The sequence below is a fragment of the Rhamphochromis sp. 'chilingali' genome (genome assembly GCF_963969265.1).
Source record: "Rhamphochromis sp. 'chilingali' genome assembly, chromosome: 11".
In the NCBI taxonomy this organism is placed as follows: domain Eukaryota; kingdom Metazoa; phylum Chordata; class Actinopteri; order Cichliformes; family Cichlidae; genus Rhamphochromis; species Rhamphochromis sp. 'chilingali'.
The window spans coordinates 38,042,588-38,061,198 of NC_137938.1; the positions used below are offsets into that span (position 1 = coordinate 38,042,588).

General features: G+C 46.6%; 1 protein-coding gene across 1 annotated transcript in view; it reads right to left on the reverse strand.

Moving 5' to 3' along the window:
• Positions 1–18,611, reverse strand: part of nek11 (NIMA-related kinase 11) — a gene marked incomplete at its 5' end in the record, with an annotated part of 62,840 nt that overhangs the window by 43,624 nt on the left and 605 nt on the right. The window contains 3 exon segments of the mRNA XM_080896874.1: positions 856–920; positions 1,191–1,309; positions 3,244–3,409. Coding sequence (XP_080753000.1) covers positions 856–920; positions 1,191–1,309; positions 3,244–3,409 — 350 coding nt within the window.

Here is an 18,611-nt window from a genome sequence, read left to right on the forward strand (position 1 = left end):
GGCCTGAACGATTTACCCGCTTCCTTCCAAGTCTTCTGCTTTTTTGTTCTGTCTATAAAGAGCAAAGCTGCATTATTCACCTCCAGCAGCCCTCAAACAGCGACAAAAAGCTCTTCAGAGCTCGACGTGGGAACATCACGCTCTGAGACCACGAAGAGCACCTGAGCCGAGACGTCAGAGGTTTAAATAACTTCTGTAGGAGCAACGGAGCCGCGGAGAGTCAGAGACACTCGGTCGCTCAGCTGTGAAACACACAATGAACATTTAAAGTTGGAGAACGCACTAATCCAATGGAAATGGACCAGAGTGTCCGCTACTGACCCCGACAGCTCCAAAGCAACAGCCAATGAGTGAATGAGCAGATCTGTGGATACAGATCTGGAACTTCTAATTCTACGCGGATGTATTTGAATATCTGATTAACATAAGGCTGATCGTGACACAGTGAGACGACACCTTTGCTGACAGCTACTGGAAACCACTAACTGTGCCGAACGTAACGCCGCTCACATGACTGCACAGTAGATCTGCAGCGTCTCTGTGGCGTCGGTGCTCCGTGTGTGCAGCTGGTAAACTAAACTCTCACAGAGTTCTGGTTCAAAACTGCAGACGGCAGCAGCAGCAACAATCTGCTGAGTTTACACTCCACACACTCAGCGTAAACCCACTTCCTCCCGCGTTACTACCCACTCGTTAGCTGGAAGCACGCTTCTATTTGCGGCCCTGTTTGTTGTTGTTGCTGTTAGTGAGAGGAAGAAGCCCTTTTAGGCAGCAGACAGTTTTGTAATACACGCACAAACGTGAGGAAAGTACCGCAAGCCTTCGCGGCAGCAGCAGCACAAAGAGGACGCTCACCGATTTTAACGAGGTTTCGTTTCAGGAAGATGTTCTTGGCCTTCAGATCTCGGTGGAGGATCCGCCTGCAGAGAGCAGCACAGCGGATAAAATGCAGGTTGCAGACTGAAGCCACTTCAATCTGCAATCATTTGTTCTAATATTAACCAGCTACAAATGTTACTGTTTTTGTGACTTTTTGTTGTCACCTAGAATCTCATTAAACCACAAAAACGTGTTTCTACTTAACTACCGAGTGTCAGCAGATAAAACATGTGGAGCAGATTCGCTTCAGAAACAGGACAAACATATAAAGCCAAAGACGACTTTAGAGGAAATAATAGAAAACTCTGCACCTGTCGTGTATGTAGCGAAGGCCGAGCAGGAGCTGGATGAGCCAATCAACGACCTGGCTTTCAGGAAGGCTCCGCCCAGCTCGTCTCACCTCTCCTATCTTACAGTCCAGATCCCGATCCTGAGGGCACAGCGAGGAGGAAGTGATGCGTCACTCATTGACTGAAGTGCATGTGTCATTACACTTCACTCCACAGTAGCAGCTCCTGAGTGGCTCAGGCTTTCGTCTCAGCTTCTGTGTGAAATGAAGGAAGCTTTGACAGCAGACCAGTTTGGGGGCGCCTGCAGCCAGAGAGCTTCACTCCAGCAGCTCATTAACGTGTGGCTGAAGCTCCAGCTACAGGTCGGTACTGCTGTTCGCTCTCAGCCTGGCGTGTTCACGTTCTGTCAGACTGATGCAATTAAAAGGAGCCGCACCAACTGCCAGCAGCAGCTAACTGCAGCCCGTCCGCTGATGTGCCGACGATTATAATCAGATTACTGAGATATTAAAGGAAAGTTCAAACGTGACATTTACGTTGCTGTGATTCCAGCTTTGTTTGCTCAGTTCTGGATTTTATAAGACGATGTGATTTCCGGTTTTTTCTTCGTCAAATCAGATTTTTCTGCTCACTCTATCAGGCTGAAGCAATGCCTCAGAGTCGTCCACAGCTCTGCAGGGGATTGTGGGTAATGGGGTGAACAGAAACAGTAGCTCTTAAGATCTCCAAAGGCGCAGCCTGTTCATGCTTAAGTGTGTTGAATTACACTAAATCCTCACAAAAGGCCTAAATATCGTTCAGTCTGTGTGTTTGTAGAACAGAAAACCAGCCGGTTGGCAGCACAGAAGCACGGGAAGCTTCGTGAACTGTTCTGCAGCAGTGATTCAAATCTTCAGGAGATGCTGAAGGAGGCGGGGGAGGAGGGAGAGAGCTGGGTAATGAGGGGGGAGGATCGCCGTCAGGTGACGTAAACGAGCGGGCGAGGGGGATACTCCGAGTGTGGGAGGCAGAGAAAAACACGAGTGGAGATGAAGGCAGCGTGAGAGTCATTAGTGGAGAGGCTGAGTGTGAAGACGGCACCTGGTGTCATCGAGACAGCAGGCGTGAAAGATGGCGTGGAGGGAGGGGCGGGGGGTTCGGTTTCAGGCTGTTGCTTCATTGTGTCTTTATCAGACAGAGGGGCTCTCCACAGGCCCAACGTTCGCTGATGCAAACCTGCAGATCTGCAGCTTTTGTCACGGTTGCTTCATTCTTACTTCCTCATGTGTTGTGACTGAGGTGAGGATGTTTTTGAAGAGCACGGCGGCCCCGGACAAAGAGAGCACTCGGTTTCACTGCAACGTCAAACAAACCAGACATGCAGGTGTAAGAAACGTAAGACAGGGAGGCATTTTAAACCCGATCAGGAACGAACTCTAACAGCTGCGTCGGGCAGGTTGGCTTAAGGCAGCTTGAACTCTGCGCATTACAGAAGGACAGCGAGTTAGCGCAAACCCATGTTCCCGTGGTAGATGACCGAGAGTTTGAACCCACATCAGGCGTGTCTCCCAAAAACAGGCAGTGTTTCAATCAAGCCTCAAGCTCCAAGGCTGAAAATGGGAACCATGCCGGCAGTGGGGGAGAACAGTCAACCCAAGCATGCTGAAATGCTACCAAAAGAAAAGACTTTACCACCACATGTCTCTCTGGGACTTAAAACGCTCATTCAAACAAGCTGGTGTAGTTAGCTACGTTAGCTACTGTGAGTGATCTACATTCAGCTATAAATAAGAAGCAGAAAAGCAAAGCCTGCAGTTCCTCTAACGTCCACTTGAGGCTCCAACAGTGAGGTTAAAACAGGAGCAAACAAAGACTAGTTTCCTCTGGTCACTGCAACTGTTTTAAATCCTTCACACGTTCGTTTTTTAACACTTGATGGTTGCATTATTGGGGGCGTGGCCTCTTTAACTGGCGGCCGACTGTAACTGCTGAACACTGAAGGTCCAACTGAATTTACTGAGATTATTTTTGTTAAGTGAGGTTTTAGATCAAAGGGATTCAGTCTCTCCCTGTGAGTGCTCCTGGTTCCTGTTACCAGGCAGTACTCTGTGATTATGCAGAAGGCGGCTCTCTCCAGGAAGCTGTGGTAGAAGGTCAGTATCGCCGGGTGGTGCAGCTGAGACAGCAGCTGGGCCTCCTGAGTGGCTCTAACCGTCTCGTCGGGTCGAAGGTCACCCAGAGGAATCTGCTTCAGCACCTTCCTAGATGAGAGACACAGGTCAGAGGGACGTTCTGCAGGTGTGAAGCACCTGTTTACTGATGGCGTTCATGATGTTCACGGCAGGGAGCTTTTAGAAACGTTTCAATGTGAACCAGTGCCTTAAAGTTGAAGGATGCACACAGCGTACTGGGTAAGAACTTTGTGGAGCGATGATATTTCTGCAATAAAAACTGGTGGTCACATCCAGAGGGAGAGACTGCTAATGTCAGCACGAAGCTAAAAACTGGAGCAGCGTGGTCTCAAACCGCTCCCCCTCAGGGAGGTAATCAGCTGCTGCTCACCGAGCAGGCCGTCTCTCCAGCTCTTGTTAAATTGGTGAGCAGGTCAGCAGGTGAAATGGAGGCTCTGGTTTATTAGCTCCCTGCTCTCACCCCCTCGGCTTCACTTTCTGCTGTGAAGACAGCAGAAACGCAGCACGGGGTCAAGGTGGAAATTCCTCAGTTAAAATACGACCTGCTTACTGTGATTATGTGATTTTACTGGCCCGGACACGTGCTGTAGTAACTTTGGTATCTTAAAATACCAGTAAGACGGTTTATTTTCCACTCGAGGCACCGTTCAAAATTCTTTTATCCCATCTTATTTATCGCATACGAGCCCCTCGTTAAACGTCTGGGTGACTGATGATGTCATCACAGGCAGCTGTGGGTTTGCTGTCAAAGCAAAAAGTCCTGGCCTGAAAACTGAAGGCAGCTTAGAAGCACCAACATCCTCCTGTGATGTCAGAAATAAAACAGTTTTGGCCTGTACGGCGAGTTTTCGGCTTCAGAGCAGCTGTATGGCAGCTTCATGTTGTAACTCATCAGTTTAAACGTCATTAAAATGAGGAGTTACAGCATCATGTTGCAACATGGCACAGCGGTGACTGTGTCCATCCTTTCTGTACAGTCTGTGGGGCTGTAGCAGAGCAGTGGCGGTGTACTTTAGTAAAGCTCCACTCTTGTTCTATCATTTCTTGTTTTCATGTTTTGTTTTTGTCATTTTAATTAATGCAGGAATCAGGTCACATTTCCATTTACCTGTCACATTATTTTTTCCTTTCTTCCTTTTTGAATCTTTTCTCCTGAGAAAAGGCAAAAATTTAAATAAAACAAGAGCGAGCTGTTTGTGAAATGTCATCTTGAACCCGCCTGAACCTTTTAGTTCAGGGAACGGGGGCGTCGTTGTCTCTGCGCCGCAGCTGCAGACTTTCCGCGGTGAAGGAAAACAGCTGGATGCTGTCGATGCTGACGGCACATCAGTGATGTGGATGAGCAGAGTGTCAGTCATCATCCAACTGACACACACACTCACACTCAGAGACACACACTTCCATGAATCTGTAATCTCAGAGCTTTGATTCATAAAGCAGAACAGAAGGATCAAAGAGACGTGAGCTCTGATTTCATCCTGCACACGACTGAGGCGAAAAGGCTTTGTGCTGCTTTTCAGTCTTTTGTAGTTTTTTGCCTTTTTGTGCTTTTTGTGGGTTTTTTGTTGCTGCTTTGGTTTTTCTGAATGTCGTGTGCGTCAACTTGGATGAGCTTAGAAACCCTCCCGTGCTGTGATACACTTCACTTCAGTACTTAACGTTTACTCAGGATTATTCCACAGAAACTAAAACAGCAAAGTAAACTTCCGTCTGCACTCTGGTGCTCGTCTTTAACAAAGGTGAGAGATGAACCCAACACACCTTTAACCTGAAATATTTTTAATGCCCAGCAGGGGGCGACTGCTACCAAAAGGCTTCTTGTCCTGTAGAGGTGCACGGTTCTCTGTGACCTCACTAACACTGTGCTGATTTGCATCACATCACACTGGATAACACATGACGTCCACCGATTTGATCTGAAACAAAGTCAGGGCGCGTACATGTTGGGATCATCTTCTCTGTCCCACCAGAAAATTATTCAAAAAGTTCACGACTGATTCGAACGTGCAGCTTGTTAGTTTCCTGTAACAGAAATGCAACAAGTGGGTCTTTACTACGAACTTATTTGAATGTGATCACAGCTGTCAGACGCGGAAGTTAAATCCATCCATGCATCCGCTTCTCTTTTTCAGGGTCGCGGGGCCGCTGGAGCCTATCCCAGCTGTCATAGGGCGAGAGGCGGGGTACACCCTGGACAGGTCGCCATGTCGCAGGGCCAACACACAGACAACCATTCGCACTCACATTCACACCTACGGACAATTTAGATTAATCGATTAACCTATCCGCACTAACTGCATGACTTTAGATGGTGGGAGGAAGCCGAACAGAACATGCAAACCCGGCCTGATGGTGGAATTGAACTCACCCACATGGAAAAGATATATATAAATCTTATAAAGTTTGTATCTGTCTTGTGTGAAACTTGTATGAAAAGCATACAAGAGTAAAAATAGATATAAGATCCATTGAAAAATTATATAATGAAACTTGTATGTTTTGGATACTTACTAAAACAATATATGAAAGTAATGTGAAAGTGGCCACTTTCATGAGTAAATCATATACGTTTTTACTATTTCTTTTCCATATGGGCAGGACCTTCTTGCTGTGCGGCAACAGTGCTCACCACCGTGCCCTAAAACGATCTAGGGGATTTACGGTGGCCCTGAGAGGCCAAACGGACTGCAACTTAAGAAAACACCAGCAATAAGAAAAACGCTGCAAAAGCACACTGGTCCGTCGGCTTATTGTCTCCCCAGAAACACTTCCCTTGTGCATTTGGAAACCTATGTTTTCCTATTTCCGCTTTTGTTTTTTCTGTTTCCTATTTCAGGATATTTGAACGAGATCGCGGATACAAGCGGCAGAAATGAGCTTCCTCCGAAGGGTGGCTGGCCTCTCCCTTAGAGATAGGGTGAGAAGTTCGGCCATCCGGGAGGGGCTCAGAGTAGAGCAGCTGCTGCTCCACATCGAAAGGAGCCAGCTGAGGTGGTTCGGGCATCTGACAAGGATGCACCCTGGGCGCCTCCTGGGTGAGGTGTTCCAGGCATGTCCCACCGGGAGGAGGCGCCGGGGCAGACCCAGGACACGCTGGAGAGATTATATCTCTCGGCTGGCCTGGGAACGCCTTGGTATTCCCCCGGATAAGCTGGAGGAGGTGGCTGGGGAGAGGGAGGTCTGGGCCTCTTTGCTTAGGCTGCTACCCCCGCGACCCGGCCTCGGATAAAGCGGATGAAGATGGATGGATATTTGAATCCATTCAGTTTACGCAGACCCACAGGACACTCCCACTGATTTCTGTTAAAGCCGCTGTCTTCAGCTTCATTTTAGAGGGTCACAAATGTGAGCCAACACAGGGGAGAAGCTTCCCGTTCAAAGAACTACCGGCTCAGCGGCGCCGTTACTGCCTTTGATTTCACGTTAAAGCCAAAAGGCTGCTGGGAAATCAAATTCACAGTCTGAATTTATAATTTATGGGCAAAAAAATCTATTTCATTCAGTTCTTTGAGCCCTCACTGTGATGTGCACTGAAAGGGGCTTTTCTTCAGCTGCTCACCAAGCCAGGAGCGCCGACCGTCCGTTGCTATGCAACTACGGAGAAAGGATGTTTGAAGTGCGACGCTCAGATGCTCCTGAGATCGTGTGTTTTTGTTTGGCTGAGAGCAGAGAAACACAAGCTCCGACCCTGAACTGTAAACCAGAACGAGACCAGAGAAGGAAGAAAGGAAGGAAGGAAGGAAGGAAGGAAGGAAGGAAGGATTTCAATCAGAAGTCATAGAGAGATTCGCAGTCACTCAAATGAACTCTGACCCTGACAGTCAGCAGGAGACACACCCACCAGCGAGCTACAGTAACATGAAGATGAAGTAGTTCCTTTTATTCGGACTCCACGATTTCCATCTGGTGACATCAAACATGATGTTTGTAATAAAAGCACCAGAGGAACAAAAACTACACCAAAAGGCTCCCGCTGCATTTGAACTCAGGACCTTCTTTCTGTGAGGCAACATTAAGAACAGAAACATGATGTGAGCAAGGTGAGCAGAGGTTACAGAGGCCGAGGGCGGAGCCAGGTGAGATACACAAGCTTACAGCTCAGGGTTCAACCCCAGAGCTGCTGCTCTACCCTCCTCAGTGGAGAGCGTGATCCTCCTGTGTTTGTACTCAGGGGCCACGACTGAGAGCAGGAAGGCTGCACTGAGGGTCATTAGCACCCCCCAAAAAATCACTGGCTGCCCTCTGACACACCTGGAGGCCATCGCCAGATCCTCCTGTCTCAAGTAAACCAGGGCCATCACAGGTGACCCCGCCCCCCACCTGTTTGACCCACTGCTCTCTGGTCTGCGCCTCAGGTCAGTCAGCTGCCACACCTCCAGACTCACTAACAGCTTCTCCCCCGACCCCTGCCCACCAATCTGAGTGACCCTCATCACTCAGGACGCTCACACAGACTCTATTAACTCTTTGTACTGATTTCAAACACTCCTGCTCCTTTCTCCTGCTTTTTTATTTATTCCTGTCGTCTAATATGTCTATTTCACTCCTGCACAGTTGCTGTTGAGCATAATAAATTGTTGGTATAAGAGAACAAATTGTTTTGATTGACTTTTCAGACATAAATGATTCAAACACGTCGCCAGGTGAAGCTTCCTCTGGCCTGCTGCGACGTTCCACCTGTCCCTCAGGTGATCGTTTTATCTCAATGCATCCTCCAGCGTCTGAGCCTCTCCGAGAGGCCGCCCAGCTGGCTCCTACAACTTCCTGCTGAAGGGAAAGCTTAACAGGAAGTGGATAAATCAGCACAACAGGAAGTAAGATTTTAGAGCCTCAGCAGGCTGGACGAGCACAGGCAGCAGTTTGAGACATTTGAGCACACTGATCAATCACTCAGACAGATTATGAGTTCACAGGACACGAGAGAAATGATGGGAGTATTATCGGGCTGCTCTAAAAGCTCCCTGAAACGTCTTCAGTTGAACCAAAATGCCACAGCAGGCGTTTTTCTTCTCATTGGCTTCCTGTTAACTGCAGATTTTTTCCACATGTAGTCCTGAATAATCAGGATCATAACATTAAAGACCTCACAGTTCCTCATCAACCTAATAAAGGACTTCTTTCTCAGACTGCTGATTTATTTGTGGTTTCGAGAGTTTCTAAAAGTAGAACAGGAGGCAGAGCCTTCGGCTTTGAGGAGCTGCTGCAAAGAAACCGCGACTGGGGGAGATCAAGAATAAGACTCCGAGGACCCGAAGCAGGTGTGTACGAACCTTTGGAGCAGATCTCAGGTGAATTCAGGAAGTTTGTGCTGAACGAACCTGAGCGTGTTCTGTCAGAGACTGAAAACAGAAACTCCAGGTGTGGCAGAGACGATGGAGGTCACACAGCTGCTCCTAAAACCTCAGAGGAGACGAGCTCAGGTGAGTCACTGCTTGCATCATGTTGTCTGTGTGAGAGCGTCACTGTACAGCCAGAAGTATGTGGGCACGATTGTATTCTGGGTAAACAGCATTCACACATGACATCCATGCTCCTGTTGGCTGCATTTGAAAAGTTCTTCCCGGCTTTCAGGAGCAGAAGACAAATGAGATTCTTTTTCGATGCTTTAAATAGAGCCGGCCTGTAGCTTAAATGGGTCAGCAGCAAGCTGCTTGAGAAAATCATTTACAAAACAGCTTCCTGATATTAAACACGCACAACAGCATGACATATACAACTCTACGCATCAAACACCAAAAGGGTCCACGCCCCAGAGCCTGGTACACTTTTCACAAAGGTGTCTGTTATACAGCAGGTGTGCATCCATCCACTCATTCATCCATCTGACCATCCAACCGTCCATCCATCCGTCAGTCCATCCGTCCATCCGTCCATCTGACCATCCAACCATCCAACCGTCCATCCATCCGTCCATCCGACCATCTGACCATCCAACCATCCAACCGTCCATCCATCCATCATCGATCCATCCAACCGTCCATCCATCCGTCAGTCCATCCGTCCATCCGACCATCTGACCATCCAACCGTCCATCCATCCATCATCGATCCATCCAACCGTCCATCCATCCGTCAGTCCATCCGTCCATCCGTCCATCCGACCATCTGACCATCCAACCGTCCATCCATCCATCATCGATCCATCCAACCGTCCATCCATCCGTCAGTCCATCCGTCCATCCGACCATCTGACCATCCAACCATCCAACCGTCCATCCATCCATCATCGATCCATCCAACCGTCCATCCATCCGTCAGTCCATCCGTCCATCCGACCATCTGACCATCCAACCGTCCATCCATCCATCATCGATCCATCCAACCGTCCATCCATCCGTCAGTCCATCCGTCCATCCGTCCATCCGTCCATCTGACCATCCAACCATCCAACCGTCCATCCATCCATCATCGATCCATCCAACCGTCCATCCATCCGTCAGTCCATCCGTCCATCTGACCATCCAACCATCCAACCGTCCATCCATCCATCATCGATCCATCCAACCGTCCATCCATCCGTCAGTCCATCCGACCATCTGACCATCCAACCGTCCATCCATCCATCATCGATCCATCCAACCATCCATCCATCTTCTTCTGCTTATCCAATTATTTTAGTACCAGTAAAATGTGTGCGTTTTTAACTGTTATGTTCTCCATATTTTACACGTATTCTAATGTTTACTTTCTCAGCAACATTAACCACATCTGCAAAAGCTCCACTTTCTAATTTTCTAGGTTACTGCAGACATTTCCAGACTAAGTACCAAAGGAAAACATCTGCCGACATATGTGAGACCGGTCTGTAATGTCTCATTTAGGGTGATTAAAATCTCCAGCACCTGCTGCACTGAACAGAAATGTTTCACCGCATGTGGTGTTCAGTGTTTCAGCTGACAAACAGATGGGACTTTTGGATTTTACCCAAACTTCACCTCATGCAGTAAATCCACAGTGCAGATATCACTGTGAGATTCCCGGGAATGCCATCCAACAATGAACCACTGCATCCTGTGAGTGTCTGCAGATGAAAATGTAAAAACCAGCATCTGAGACACATGAATTTTAAAAGCAAGCATTTTGTAAGAGAGTTTGGAGAATTTGTGTCCCACTTTTAGGTTTTCTGGTTGTTTGGAGGTGTTTCTTCTTCTGTTCTTTGTCTCTGGAGAAAACGCTAAAGATAAAAAAAAAAACGCAGAACGAAGCATCTTTAATCAATCTTTAACTTTCAGTAAGCAGAAAATAATCTTATCCCATGGGACTATTCATTTTTTATGTATTTCATTCCCTTTAAACCTACATACAGTTTTATTCAACAAAAACATGTCCAATAGTTCATCTCTGCTACCAGAAGCTTCCTGTGCATGATTTGCATCTTTGTCCATGAGGCCTTCTTCGGTGGACATTATCTTCTGTGGACATTATCCTGTCAAAATATACATTTTTAGGCAAAGTTTAAATGTAACATCTGATGGTTGCACATTAGGTTTGGGGGAAGAGTTTCTGGATCTTTGCTCCGTCCTCAGAGTGACTTTGTCTGCTTCCTGAAGATGAAAATAAATGTAAAAGATCACTTTTCAGTAGATCCAGCGTTACAGAAGTAGTTTCGATTTTTATGGACGTGTTCTCACAATTTTTTGGTCACACTTTGTACGACCTGCTTTCCACAAGGATCTGTACTCAGATTTCACTGGTGAGGCTTTATGTCCAGCTTTTAACTCATGGTAAAAATTAGAGATGTGCATCCCTCGTTAATTTAAACATGTAGCAATTTTACTTCTACAAGGACTTTGATTTAACTTGTCAACTATTCAGACTAAATATTGAACTGAAATTCACTCTGTTAGCTCACAATAAACTAATAAACTTCTACACGGACTGTAAACCATCATCGGTTTCTCTGATGAATCCTGCTCTCTGCTTTGTTTTCAGTGTACTGACAGCTTCTTTTCAGAGTTTCCTCCATCTTGATAACAACGCTCAGCCGTGACACGTGCTGCACTTCTGTTGCCATGGAAACCGCATCCAAACGGATAGAGGGGTCACGTACCTGGGGCGCTTAGCGTTTTCATTTTGTCCTCTAAAGTCTCATTTTTTCCACCGTAATCGAGCGGAGCGCTCTTCCTCACTCCCGACGTGCGACACACGGTGAAAACCACGAAGGCGTGAGGCCGAGTCCGTCTCTGGCACACGGAGATGTCAGAGATTTATGAGCAAACGCTGACACGTCGATCAGGCCACCCAGTCCAAATTTATCAGAGAGGGAGAGGCGAGAGGGGGGAGGAGGTGAGGAGAGGGGGGTGAGACCTGTCAGATGGTGAAAAGGGCAGAGATGACAAAGACTTCTCACGGTCGGCTTCTTTCTGAATGACGCCCTGCAGAAAGAGTCAGAAAACCGTCCTTCAGCGGCGCCGCTTCCTGAGCCAACGCCTCGCAGCCACGCAGCACTCGACGTGCCACATGCACCGCCATTAGAAAAGTTTGTTTTCAGTCAGACAGCGCAGGAAGTTCAGCGCAGAGACTAGATTCTTTTTACTGAACTGTTTACTACAACGAAGGGTGAAGCCAGCTTAGAAAAGGAGCAAACGAAGGCTTTTAAAATTATTTTCAGCCGTAATCTTAACCTGACACTGGCTGTGACGTCGCCCACTCATGGAACCTTCTTGAATCCTCGACAGTGTTTTGAGACCAAACATGATGAGAAATATTTTTGTTCATGGTTTTGGTTTTGGTTAGGGATTCAGCCTGTGTTTAATCTCTGCTCCCGTGTCCCACGTTTCATGTCATGTTGTCTCATGTTGCGTGTCTTGAGTCTGAGTTCGGTCTGTGTGTTTCCTGTTTTATTTTGATAGTCCTTGTCCTACATCAGCGTATCTAGTTTTGCCTCCCCTGTCTCGTTGGGTCTGATTAGTCCCCGCTGTGTTCCCACCTGTTCCCCATCCTGCTCGTGTTTTCCTCTGTCTGTCATCGTGTCGTACCCTCACGATGCTGTGTTTGTCCCTCTGTGTTACTAGTTCTCAGTTCCTGGTTTGTTTTCTAGTTTAGCTTTGTATTCGATGTGAGTTTTCCAGCAAGCTGCCGTTTTGAGTTTTTTCCTTCGTCTTGCGTCTCGTGCACATGGGTCCTCGCCCTGCCTGCCACACAGCACAACCACGACAGATATGACTGAGAAACAAAAATCTTCTTTTTTAATCGTCCCTTTGGCTCCAACTGGACCATAATTTACAAAACAAACACGATTTCATAAAATAAGAGCTGTTATATTCACTGCCACCAGGGGGAGACTCCTCCCAAAAAGAAGAGATAACGCTGCTGCTCGCTTGATCTGTGGCTCTATGATACTATTTATTATGGTCCCCTTAGAGTCAAATGTTACCAGCATCCATCTGGCCCTTCTGGATTCAAAACACTGGTAGCCACTAGAATACTTCACCTCGCCCGTGTCGGCTGTACGCTGACATAAAACACAGACGTAACAGACGGAGGGATGATGGCGAGTCGCACAAGCCTGGCTTCATGGACACTTTGATCTGCACCACACTCAAGTTTGTTGGCGTTCCAAAGAAAAACCTTTCCTGCCTCCTGAGCTCTGAAGCTTTATTTATTTATCACTTAGTTATGAGACTCATACGGAGCCCTGCAGGGGACATGGGAGAAAAAAAAATTAAGACGGACTTTTGCGAGTTTTGCGAGATCTCGCAACAGTTTTAGCCGCATTCTTCGGGCGCCGGCTCGAAGCCGACCGGGAGGTCGAGGCACGATGTGCCGGGAAAGCGGTGTTCCTCCCGGCTGTAGTAGGTCTCGACCTCCCGTTAGCTTCGAGCTAACGGGAAGTCGAAGGCCGAAGAATACGTTTGTTTTGCGAGATCTCGCAAAAGTTTTGCGAAATCTCGCAAAAGTCCGTCTTAATTTTTTTTTTTCTTCCATGTCCCCTGCGGGGCTCCGTAGACTCAATCTTCCCGTTAAACAAACAGAGGATTAATTTATCTTCTTTACGAATCCTCAAAATCCCTCCTCGGTGCTCGCCCTGTCCGAGTAAACCACAGAGCCCTTCATTGTGAGCATGTCCCTGGACAACACCTCCAGCTAAACACCGTGAACCGCTGACAACAGCTGAGGGCAGAAGATGGATTGGGGGCTGCAGCTAGCCTTTATTAGAAGGACTTTCAGGAGATAACAAGGACAAAGAGGAGCATAAGCAGGAGGCGGCGTGGGGGGCGGCACCTGAGATTGAGCAGCACACTCCAGATTGATCCAAAAACAGCTGAGAGCTATGAGCTCAAATGTGTGAGAGTAAACATGCAACAGCACCAAAGGTCTATGGACATCTGAGGGCACAAATATTAACAGCTCCACACTCATCACAGCAATAATTCAATTTTATTCATATAGCACCAAATCACAACAACACTCGCCTCAAAGCTCTTTATGGTGGAAGGTACGGACCCTTTAATAACACAGAGAGAACCCAGTGTTGGTGGTGACGGCGGGAAGGAAAAACTCCCTTCTAACAGGAACGAATCATCTTCATGGGCACGAATGTCGTGGTCATTTTGGCTTTTTAATCATTTTCTTTAATCTGTTCTTTTCCTGGACTGGAATGACTGTACAGCTTACACGATTTTAAAAAGCAGGAATTTGGTACACAAATATGAAATTCGTTTAGATTTCTCTTCTCCACACAGCATCAACATGTACATACAGCCCCACTAACAACAACAACAAGCATAATTCTGTCTGCATACATAAGCACACTGAGCTGGTTTCTCGGCACAGACCTGAGTTTTGAGTGTAGGCCACAAATCTTAATTCAGCCGTATTCAAACACACATCAGAAGAGGTTTTGGAATCAGGCTAACAATACATGGTCCTCCCCGACCTCCACGCTGTTACAACTACACTTAAAAGCCGAATCTGTACCAGGGAACAATCATCTTTAAATGAACCTGACCAATTCGTGTCACGGTCCTGGTCAGTGACAGTGTTTAGTCTTTTGGTTTATGGTTCTGTGTTTCTAGCTCTAGTAGTTCTTTGTTCTGGGATTTTAGTTCTTACGTTTTGTTTCTGTGTTCCCTTTGATCGGTGTCAAGTCCATGCCTCTTCCTGTTGTGTTTCCTGTTTTATTTTGATACTTCCTGTCCTGTTTGCAGTGTGTCTGCTTTTGCTTCCCTTGTCTCGTTCGGTCTAAGTTCTCCCAGCTGTGTGCCCCTCCTGTCTCCCGTTCCCTGATTACTCTGGTGTCTATTTAACCCTGTGTTTTGCTCGCCCTCTGTCATGTTGTACCCTCATATCTGTCTGTGTTCTGGCTGCTGGAGACGCCTTGTTATGATTCCAGTCTAGTTAGTTTTCTGTTTGTTTGCCGTCCGGCAAATAAAGCTGAGTTTACGTTGGCCGTCTTGAGTCCTGCACTTGGGTCCTGCCTGCCGCACACAGACCGTGATAATTCTGCTGAGAAGGTGGACAAAACCCCGACAGAAGTCTGGTCAAGGTGCAGCTTCCTAATGAACGTTTAAACAAATATTGGCTGTACGTTCACTCTGACCCCGTTTGCTTCAGAGAAAATCCAAAATAATGAAACATTTATTTTTTAAAAATCAATTCTTGTAAAGATTCCAGCAAAGGAAAATAAATGTTCAAAGAAATCATTAAAAGCGTAAATTTACCATGACATTCATGCCCATTACGAGTGGATGTAAACATGTGACCAGTCTCAGCGTTTGTCCACTTTCTCACAGGAAGTTTCTCTTCCTGAAAAGAAACAATTTTCTAAAAAAGTCTTTCCTGTCACTTTAATGTAAATCTGATTCTAACCTGATCTGATCCAAACCCACAAACAGTCCTTTGAGTCCCAAAGTGACCAGAGATAAAGTCCTTAGAAGGTCTAACACGATGACCCGTCCTCACAAACATGGACATTTGACCACAGACACAAAACGCACTCTGCTGCTGAGTTTTGGCCGTTGGATTCTGGTTTGGAGATGACAGAAAGATGTGCTGGAAGGACAGCATGCTGCATCCCTGTGTGTGTCGCCCACTCGACCATTCATGTGTTCAGTCACTGAGGTGAGGAGTCAGAGACGTGATAAACATGAAGGCGGTGAGGATTTCTCAGGTCCTCGTCCTGCTGTAAAACTGCCTGAGCATGCTGTCATCCTCCCTGGCTGGACTGAAGAGTGCGCGTGTTTGTTTGTACTTGTATCACAGAGTCTGTGGGGACTTAAATCTGTTGGACACATTGTGGGAGCACGTCTCGTTTTGGGGACAAAGAGCGAATCTGTATAAGTGCAGGTGCATCTTGGGATGAAGACTGGGTTTAAGGTTATCCTCCTGATGATGAATGTACACGACTGTAACGTCAACTTGATGATGAAGGCGTGAGTGTGTGTGTGTGTGTGTGTGTGTGTGTGTGTGTGTGTGTGTGTGTGTGTGTGTGTGTGTGTGTGTGTAGACGCAGATAGGACAGAGATAGAAGAGATATGTTATCAGTACTTGTGTCAGGTATTTCCTGTGAGTGTCTCCATCTGAGCTGATTAATAAGGACCTCAGATCTCTACATCAGCACAGCACAAATAATAAGGTGTGATTAGAAGTATTTCAGCATAGTCAGAAAAACTTTACTCTTGATTACATCTCTGAATCCTAAACTTCCTCTAATACTGCAGCTGCAAGCGATCCATGCAGGCTAACACAGCATTCATCCCCCCTGGTCCTCCTGTCCTGGGACACTTCAGGCCAACAGTCGACCCAGTTTTATTTCCATAGCACCAAATCACAACAGTAATCACCTCAGGCTGATTTATATTGTAAGATAAGCAGCCTACAATAATATAGAGAAAACCCCAAAATTCAGACACCCCCTTCTGAGCAAACACTTGGTGACAATGGAAAGGATAAACTCCCTTTCAACAGGAAGAAAGCTCCAGCAGAACCAGACTCGGGGAGGCGTGGCCATCTCAAAAAGGGCGAGGTCTCTTTGACTGACAGATGGATGGAGGGCAGGCAGCTCCTACCTGCCTGCTGGGCTTCTCTTTGTTCTGCAATTGAAAGTATTTAATATAATTGTCCAATGAAATCCCTGCTGTGTGGTTAACTGTACAAACACGCTACCAAAGACGTCCATGCTCCAGCTTTCTGATAGAAATTCTCCCATTTTATTGAGTTAGCACAAGTTTGCAAGTATCTGCACGCACACATGCACAAGGCTGACGGCTAGAAGTCACTAACAAAGTCTGCTAGTATTAGCAAGTTCGTTACTCCGTGCTCTCATCCTTATTTGATCAGTTCTTTCTAATAATAAAACGAGGGAGCCAAATGTTAACAATGTTTGTCACGTGAAAATGACATTTTTGGGCTCCACTCATTATCAACATCATGAAGCAGGAAGTCTTTGGAATGGAAGTTTTTTCTTTGTTAGAGCTCAGAAGAACTGGGTGCTGCCCCTCAGCAGGCTTCCAGTAATTGACCAGTCACAGTAAAGCATATTTTTAGGGAGGGGAGCGAACAACAGGAGCTAAAATGACTTGTTTCGAGATGAATCGTGCACTATAACAAGGATAGGAACTGTTTTAAACACTCAATCATCCAAAGCTGGTCCATGGATAAGGTACGCTTTAATAACAGATGTTACTCGATTTTGATCATTTCATAAATGAATGTCTGACACGCATAAGTGTGTTTTTTATTAAAGAGTCCGGCCACGTTAAGTGCACATGAAAGAAGAAGACGTCAGATTGACTCTCTGTGAATCAGAGCCGCTTCAGCTCGGACAGAAAGGACAGAGATGCTACGTTCAGCTCATGAAAGGCTCGCAGTCACCAGCTGCTGAATGCATCCCGAGCACAGGTTTGGTGTCTCTTCTTATCTGTGATGTATTTAATTATGCGTTTGTTCAAAGTCGCATTTACGACTGACAGCTCACCGCTGTTGAACTCGCACACAAAGAAAATCTTTGTGATGACGACAAGCAGCTGAAGGAAACCAGTGAGACCAGTTCATGTTCTCACATCTTCTTCTGCTGGAACTATTTCGCAGCCTCAAAGCAACGAGCCGCAGTGCAATCCCACTGAGCTCTGTGTGACGGGAAGGAGGCGGCTCTGTTCGCCGAGCTCGCTCCACACAGACGTGAATGAGTGTACCGTCAGCTGACTCACCGTCTCTGCTAACATCCACAGACAGGTTCCTCGCACAAACAGGAGGAAACAAAGCATGAGAGCAGGAAGAAGAGCTGAAAGCAGCGAAGAAGAGATAAAATCCCAAGGGTGAGGACGACAGCGCAAAACTCATGATGTGCACAATTCTTTTTTGCTCTTTTTTAATAGCCAGTACATAAAACTAAGCTTTGGTGATACAGAGCATACACCTGAGCAGTTTCATGGTCCCTCATGGAAGAACTTTCATCAGCGCCCTTATTTCCCCGCGGTCGCCACAGCAGATTGATCCACGTGTTTGATTTGGCATAGATTTTCCCCCAGATGCTGTTTCTGATGCAATTATCCCAGTTTGGAACCAGCACTAGCCGTACATCAGCTTGTCAAATACCGAGGGTGGGTTTGCATCTTCTCCCAGTCTCAAACCAGGAATCCAGCGTAGGCACTGAACCCTCAGAGAGTCAGGGCCTCTGAGTTCTGCCAGTACGATATAATCAAATTAAAAATGCTCCAAAAGGCTCAAACAGCACAAACAAGGTCCAAAGATCCAGTTCATAATTCTCCAAAAATAAAACACCTACCTTTTGTTTGACTCTGTCTGTAATCACACAAACGGCTTCATTACGTGAAGCCAACACTGTCAGTAACTAAAGGTGATTTTCAGTAAAAGCTGAAATTTGACAGAGTAATAATGTAAAAATGACTCGTGTTTCCTATTGTTGTAATTCTTCTGTTATTCAGTTTTATGGAAATATTTTCAGTTTATCAGCATCAAAGTTTCATGTTTTAAATATTTGTTGCAAATTGATGAAGTAAAAAAATGCTCTTCCTTTTTCTGCCTCAGACCAGTCTGACCTCTGAGCCTCCTTCCCCACAGAGCGGATGCTCTACGTCCCACGAGCCTGGAAACAGACCTCCAAATCCTCCACCTTGCACTGCCACTCGAGCCACAGCACAGCGTCTGAAGAGTCTGAGTGAGCTTAGACGAAGTTCAGTTAAAGCTGCTCGGTGGCAGGAGCTGAACAGGTGGGTGATCTCTGATCACTAATCAGCCTGATTGATTTTACTGCTCAAAGACTGTAGCACATCTGCTGAAGGAGCTACAGTGCAAGCATGTACAAGCCA